The 8255-nt window shown below is 43.9% G+C and overlaps 1 protein-coding gene across 1 annotated transcript in view; it reads left to right on the forward strand.

Moving 5' to 3' along the window:
• The window catches only part of KIF3B (kinesin family member 3B), a 45352-nt gene extending 37413 nt beyond the window's left edge, over positions 1-7939 (forward strand). Inside the window, exons 7-9 of the mRNA XM_059705850.1 lie at positions 395-500; positions 3612-3790; positions 4464-7939. Coding sequence (XP_059561833.1) covers positions 395-500; positions 3612-3790; positions 4464-4560 — 382 coding nt within the window. The 3' untranslated portion in view covers positions 4561-7939. The remainder of the gene's footprint in view (positions 1-394; positions 501-3611; positions 3791-4463) is intronic.
• Positions 7940-8255: the final 316 nt, after the last annotated feature.

The raw sequence follows: 8255 nt of genomic DNA on the forward strand, positions 1-8255 counted from the left end.
ATTTCAGCTTCCCCAGCTGTCAAGTGAAGCAAGATAGGCCAGATGAGGGGCAGTAGGCAGGTGTGATCTTGTGTGTCAGTCTGACACCGTTTTGAGAAGGACTCTCAGTATAAGTCTGGGTCCTGCTGGAAAAATGGAAGATGTCTGCCAAGGACACAGGGGTGGGGAGTGTTGACAGCTATGCTTCATGCCTACCATCTCAGACGGCAACTCAAGCAGAAAGTAGAAGCAGCTCCTGTGTCATTTCCATGTCAGCCCTCAATCCAGGGAGTCACTTGCTTCAGGTTCTCGTTAAGCAGGCTCAGAGTCTTCTGAGTGCTGGCTCCACAGTACCGATCCTGGGGCTGTGGACCGCACGCCAGCCAGGCCTTTAACCACTGCAGTGCATTTCCAGGAATCAGCAGATGATGAAGCGGCCCGTCTCAGCTGTGGGATACAAGAGACCATTGAGCCAGCACGCAAGAATGTCCATGATGATTCGTCCAGAGGCCCGATACAGGGTGAGAAGATGGTTCTTGTCTTCCTCTCCGCTCTCTTTTAGAGGAGTTTAGGCACCGTTCTGCAAAGTCACAGAGTTTTCATCCTGACTCTTTCTGGAGGCACCTGAGGACATTTATATTAATGTAACAACATTTTAAAAATATATTTTTTTGTTGATTTCAGAGAGGACTGGAGAGGGAGAGAGAGATAGAAACATCAATGATGAGAGAGAATCATTGATTAGCTGCCTCTTGCACACCCCACAGTGGGGATCAAGCCCACAAACCGGGCATATGCCCTAACGGGGAATCAAATTGTGACCTCCTGGTTCATAGGTAGTGCTCAACCACTGAGCCATGCTGGCTGGGCTTAATATAGCAATTTTAACAAATAACAAATAATTATAAATAAAAAGGTAAAATAGAACGAGATTTAGAAAATCAGGACTAGGGAAGGAGGAGAGTATAAGCCTCCTGTCCATAATGGCCAATAAATATTAACGATAAGTTTTTAAATGGCTCTGTGGGCCCAGTTGGTGTGGCTCAGTGGTTGAGCATAGATCCATGAATCAGGTGGTCATGGTTTGGTTCTGGGTTGGGGCACATGCCCTCCTTATGGGCTAGATCACCAGTAGGGGGGCATGCAGGAGGCAGCTAATCAATGATTCTCATCATTGATGGTTTCTATCTCCCTTTCTCCCTCTCTCTGAAATCAATAAAAAATAAAAACAAAACAAACAAACAAAAAAATTTAAAATGGCTCTGTGAAGCCATAGCCGGTTTGGCTCAGTGGATAGTGCATCAGCCTGCGGACTGAAGGGTCCCAGGTTCGATTCTGGTCAAGGGCACATTGGTTGCAGGCTTCTCTCCCTGGCCCGGGACTGTGGTTGGGGCCTGTGCAGGAGGCAACCAATCAATGTTTTTCTCTCACATCAATGTTTCTCTCTGTCTTTCCCTATCTCTTCCACTCTCTAAAAAGTCAGTGGAGCCCTAACCGGTTTGGCTCAGTGGATAGAGCGTCAGCCTGCAGACTGAAGGGTCCCAGGTTCAATTCCAGTCAAGGGCATGTACCTTGGTTGCGGGCACATCCCCGGTAGGGAGTGTGCAGGAGGTAGCTAAATCCATGTTTCTCTCTCATGGATGTTTCTAACTCTCTATCCCTCTCCCTTTCTCTCTGTAAAAAATCAATAAAATAATATATATTTTTAAAAATCAGTGGAAAAAATATCCTCAGGTGAGGATTAACAAAAATGGCTCTTTGGGAAGACTGGGAAGAACGTTGGTGTCAGTGATAGGAGATGGAGATGTGTTAAAGTTACAGTACTTCCATTTAACATAATGTGGGTCAGTCAGGAAGTAATTGAAAGTGCCACAATGAAGACCTGTTTAATGACCCAAACATATAATAATACTGAATGAGCTATTTATAAGCATTTGCTGTGTGCCAGGCATTCTACTCAGTGCTTTATTGCTTTCTCTACTAAACCTCCCACCTACTCTATGCAGTAGTCCTTAGTAGGTAGCTGGTAAATGGAGGAACCAGGAGGCATGATGTATTGTTAAGTTATAAAACAATTGGTTCTGCAAGTGTATATATGAATAAAAAAATCTGGGACAAAATATATCAAAATGTGAACTGGTTATCCCTGGTTATTAGAAGTACACTCAATTTAAATTTTCTTCTTTTTGCTTATCTGTATTTTATAACTATCTGTGGGGAACCTGTATAATTTTGATAATGAAAGGTTTTCATTTAAAATATATTTGAGTCTCCCTTGGCAGCCAGAGTGAAACAGATTAGAATTAGTTAGCTCCTCAGGTGCTGTCTTCCTGGCACTGAGCTATTTAAAATAAAACAAAAGCAAAAAAGATGTATTGGACGGAGTTTTATATAGTGGAAGATGAGTAATGTGTCAGACAGAATCCTCAGAAGCATTTTTATAACAGTTTCAGAGGGTGCATATCTTGCCGGTTATTTCATGTCTTAAGCCAAAAGCATGCTTTTAAAGCCTACAAATCAAATATGTAGATTTCCAGGGGGCAAACCTGATCCAAAGGTAGAATTTAAAGCTGTGGCATGCAGGTGTTTTTAGCAATAGACCCAATCCATTAGGAGAAATTTTAAGCAGTATCTCAGTATGTAAAATTGAGAAGTAAAGCCACTCCCTCTCCTCACGTTCTCCTCCCAGTGACCCCCTCCTACCCGCTCTGGTGCTGGGGCCTGAACTCTACTGAGTGGGAGGAGCTGGAGGACAGGATGTGTAACCTGGGTGCTCTTCTGATATGCATTTGCCTGGGTATGGGGGAGCTCAGAAAAGGCCCACCACCGGGTAGCAAGTGAAGAAATCCCTCCACAAGGCCAATTATGAAGCGGGCCCTGACTGATTATTCTTTTTATTATTTATTTATTTTTCCAAACTGATTTTTCAAATGTGGTTACATGCACATACACTACCACACACACCCTCCACACACATACACCATCCCTGCCCTTTCCCTTGGCAACCAAAACATTCATCAAAGCTGCCTTAGGTGGTGAGATTATTGGCGATTACTATGTTTTTCTTTATACCTTTTTGTATTTTTTACATTGTCTTCAACAAATGGGTTTTACTTAATTTATTATTATTCCCCTTAGGCAGTGATGGCGAACCTATGACACGCGTGTCAGAGGTGACACGCGAACTCATTTTTTTTGGTTGATTTCTCTTTGTTAAATGGCATTTAAATATATAAAATAAATATCAAAAATATAAATCTTTGTTTTACTATGGTTGCAAATATCAAAAAATTTCTATATGTGACACGGCACCAGAGTTAAGTTAGGGTTTTTCAAAATGCTGACACGCCAAGCTCAAAAGGTTCACCGTCACTGCCTTAGGGTATAATACATGTTCATTGTTTAAAAAAATTTTTTTTAAGGAAAATAGTGAAAAGCCTATAGAAGAAAATAAAAAGCATCTAATCCCACCAGGAAAAATGTTATAAAACTACATCACTTCTAGGCAGGAACTTGGTAGACTCTGAGTAGCAAGCAATTTGCAGTTCTGCTTTTGGAGGGGGTCTACTTTGCTTGTACTCTCTGTGTCTGATTGGAAACCAACCTTGCTGGTTATGGCTGTGCTTCTGCAGGCAGAAAACATTGTGCTGCTAGAGCTGGACATGCCCAGCCGGACCACCAGGGACTATGAGGGCCCCGCCATTGCCCCCAAAGTCCAGGCAGCATTGGATGCAGCTCTACAGGACGAAGATGAAATACAGGTGGATGCATCATCCTTTGAAAGTACTGCAAATAAGAAATCCAAGACTAGGTGAGTGGCTCTTGATGACCTATGTTTAGACAAGGACAAATGAAAGTAGAGGGTGGCAAGAGTGCTTGTTTATCATAAAATGCTTTACAGGATACACCAGAAAATAATGCCATATTACTCCTGGGTTTATTCACTTATTACACAAATGTTTATGGTTCAGGCATTATGCCAGGTAGACTGAATACCAGAATGCCGAATGTGCCTGGTTCCTAGTATAAGGAGCGTGTGTTCTAGTGAAACAGGGAATAGTTCTTTGGTCCCCACCAGGTACCAGGGACTTAATTTGGTGCTAAATTAGAAAATCTACCATATTAAATTCTGGATTAGAAGTTTAAGGAAACAACTGGGTGTAAAACCAAAAATGGAAGAAATTCTACCTGGAAACTTAATATTTTTTGCCACTTTGGAGAAGACAGTCAAGATTTGATTTAAATGGAGGAACAACGGCTGAGAATCAGAGTCCCTTCCCTGAGGTTTCACTCCTTGGTTGGCAGGTTGTGTTGGCCATGTGCAGAGGGTTGGGCTATGCCATTCTCATGCTTTTACAGCTGAAAGGCCATTGACGAAAGGGCACCTGGAAATGTTAATGGCACTTGGTGGGAAAGGAGTCTGATCTGTGCAGGTGACAGAGATGGGACATTTAATAATGTGAACATGTGCTTGACTTTTGCAGGCCTAAAAGCGGAAGGAAGTCGGGATCTTCCTCTTCTTCCTCAGGAACCCCTGCATCTCAGCTTTATCCACAGTCTCGGGGGCTGGTTCCAAAGTAAAGCCAGTTCCTGCTCTCCTGGGGTTTAAACAGCATTTGCCTTCTGAGAAAAGAGATGAGCAAATACCTGCAGAGAGGACTCCAGCCCAAACTCAGAACATTCCCCTGGGGAGAAGCGATGGCCTCTTTGCAGATTAACCAACTCAATCTGGCTGAAAGGTGCTGGTCCTAACCTGGCATCCAGCTCCTCTGGGCAGCGTCCCTTAACTAGCATCTCAGATATGCATGGGTAAGGTAACGTGCGATAGTCGCAGTGGAAAGCAAGAGGATGACCGGTGACCTTGCTTCCCTTCTCCCTTGCCTTCTCTCCCTTCCTTTCCCTTCCCTTCTCCCCTCTCCTTTTCTAGCCTGTTCTTTACACTGGGCTCCCTTCTTGCTGAACAATAGGGCAGAATCAGGAGTCACCTTAGCAGGACCAAGTCTTTAGAGCCTCAGGATAAAATAACAGTGAGGTTGAAAAGTGGAAGCCCTAGAACTTGAATACATGCTTGTTCTTGTAGGTTGAAAAAAATCTCATTTGGATCCAAACCCCAGTGGGCATGGTCCATGCTCCTCAGTAAGAATGGGATCTATCTTTGGGATCTGCTGAGTGAGGAAATGTTTTCCAAGGAAGCTACCAATTTCACTCCTGAGGGATTAATGTTGGAAGCAGCAGAAATCACATTCCCTTTGCCTCCTTGGAGAGTTTAGAGAAACAGCTTCTTTAAAAACCTCAAAACCATGACCATCCTGTCAAAGACATAAATCTGTAAGCTGATGCCATGTCCATACACCGTGTCATTTTACTCTTCATTTGTCACCATCTTTAGCCAAGCGTGTGTACTCTGAGCATCCTTCCGAGGCCCATCTCCTCCCGAGCATGCTCTATAGTGGGCCTGTTTGTGGGAGAAGGGAGGCTGGCTCTGCCTTCTCTGTTTGGACATAAGTAGGGGGAATGAGACATATGGTGGCACTTTTGAATTCTCCACTTTGTCCCATATTTATGGAGAGAGCATAAGGGTGCTAGGCAGGCAGAGACAGAGACATGAGGCTCAGTGCAGGGTGAAGGGAAGACAAAGGTGGGAGCAAATGAACCTGCCTGCCTTCAGCTGAAACTCACCAAACCCTAGGGTGGTGGCTCTCCCAGGCAGAACCTAAAGGGTGGCTAGTAGGTACTGTGTGATTGCATAGGCTCAGAGGAGAGTTAGAAGTTCCCCGTTTACATATACTAGTTTGGTTTATAAGTTTTAGTTCTTTGTATTATTGAAATTCAAAGCTTCATTTTATGTTGGTCATTAGGTGAATGTTATCCTTTTTCCCCCAAGAGAAACTCATAAGTGTGTGTGGATGTGCAAGCACAGTGGTGCCTATGTTCTTTGAGTGTGTCCATGTGTGTCTAAGAGAAAGATAGAGACCAAGAACTTGCCCGGTTTTAGAAATACACTAATGTACAGTTGTGGCCTTTGTCTGTATTAAAGGCCCATTGAATGACTAATCCAGTTGGGAGCACTCCCATGTGGGTGTCTGAGTCCACGAGCCAAGCCTGGGGGCAGTGTGAGTCCCCAGGTCTGCCCCCCTGGTGTACCTTGCTGGCATGGTGCCTCAGGAAGGTGGCGACTCAGGTGGGCCTTGAGTTATATTTTTACTCAGCTGCTCAGTCCCCAGGCACGTTTCTGGATCAGAACCTGTGGGAAAGAGGAGGTACCAAGTGCAATGTCACAGCGTTCTACAAATGGAGATCTGTCATCTGGCAGCTTATCTCCTTTTTAGTTACTATTCTTTCTGAACCCAGGGTCCTTTTCAGTAATTCCCAGAGCCTGATGGAGCCTTCCCTCATCTTCCTTGGGATCAAACCCTGCTTCTCTCTTATTTACTAAGACTTTACCAGTTTGAATAGGAACCACATGACCAGGTGATCACTTAAGATGGTTTTCTGCCAGTTACACCTGTCTCTTGCCCCCCATTTTTTCAAAGCTAGTATGAATTTTATAGGCTGAAAATATTCATCTGGCAAGTTTGAGAATTGAACACTGCAGATAACCCGATACCTTAATACTGATGTCTCAAGGTGGCTATTCTGACACAGGGTGGTTGCGTGACCATAGAGCTTTTCTAAGAAGGCAGAAGAAAAAAGCTAAGTTGACAAGCAGGGCTAGTGAAACAGCTTGCCTTGCACTCTCCTGATGGTCTGTGCACAAAGTGGAGGAACACCTGAGGGAGGCGAGGCTGCCGCTTCCCAAGCAGTCTCCGGTGCTTTTCTTCTCTCACAGTGGATCCGATACACATTTGAATAGAGCAGATAGCAGAACGTAAACTGCTGTGCTGGGCTCTGAATTGAGCCAAATGTGTGGAGGACCTCCCAGGCCCACTGAGGGACCAGGTTTCCTGCCTGTAATCATGCTAGAATGTTCCAAGCCATCTGAGGGCCAGCAGCAGTTAGTGAAGTCTGGAAGCCAACCTAACGCTATCTAAGAAGATCATCTGAGAGAAGGAGTTTGAGACTGTGTGTGCAACCCTCATCAGGCGCCTTTTTGCTCTGATCAGTAGGAATGTATCTGGCTTTATATTTTAAAGTCACCTGTCGCCCAGACCCCTGGATCCAGAACCCAAGGCCAGAAATCATAGGCATGAAGCACTTTCTTAAGACTGACTTAACGTTGGATTGTTCCCTATCGAATGCCTGCCTGCATGCTGCTTGAATTGCACCACCCACACCTCCATGACCAAGGGCATCAGAGTTCTGCAGCTCAGGCGTGGGCCCTGGGCTGCTCTCTGCTTTTCCTGTCTGACTCTTGTAAGTCCTCCCTCACTGAATGTAAAATTGTTGCCAAGTTGCTGAGAAGTGTCAATTCCCTGTTGTTAACATGGGATATCAGTCCTGCCTCACATTTCCCACTAGAGGTCAAGGCTCACTGCAGGTAACACCTTGGGCCATCTGAACACCATCAGTGGACGAAAATGGGGCTGTTAATATACTCTGAAAGCCATAATCAAAATGCTCAGAGGGAACTGGATAAGAACAGTGGGCCTGGCTATGGTCTATCTCACAAGGTTTTGTCTTGTACTGTTCAGAAATCTGCCACCTTTCTCCTTGCCCCTGTTTCTTGAATGAAATGCTTTTGAGGTTATTTATGAAATGAGTATCCTGGTGCAGGAGGGAGGCAGTGGGTTTTATGGCTCTTTAGAGTTAATACAGATCTTGACCTTCTCTTTGGCTACCTTTAGACAAAGAACATGCCAATACTTGGGGCTCTAAGTTTTACAATTGATATTTATTTGTATCATCTCTTTGTCTAGGAATGTAAAAGTGATTCTAAACTAAGATGTGTAATAAAAATCAATCAGATTTATTGTACCTACAAAAAGGTGTCCTCATAAATGACTAACGTTTTTGAAAATGATATGCCTGTGGCTGATACACTGTCACTTTCTTTAAACATTTTAATTTTTCTAGTGAAAAGAGGGTGGGAGTGGAAATGAAGATTGAGTTGGAGTGCTGGTATTTAAAAAATAGAGCAACAAGATAAAGGGACATAAAATGAAGCAAGACAGAGTGACAAGTAAGTGCTTCTCATGTTTTTCCAAGGAGGGTCCTGAGGCCAGCCTAGGCAACAGCCATGGCATGTCTTTAAATTTCTTTAAATGTATTACATATTATACTTTAAAATATGTGGGGGTTTTTTTACACAAAAATATTTTTTGTTATTTACCATCAGG

The sequence above is a fragment of the Myotis daubentonii genome, chromosome 8, assembly GCF_963259705.1.
Source record: "Myotis daubentonii chromosome 8, mMyoDau2.1, whole genome shotgun sequence".
NCBI classification, from domain to species: Eukaryota; Metazoa; Chordata; class Mammalia; order Chiroptera; family Vespertilionidae; genus Myotis; species Myotis daubentonii.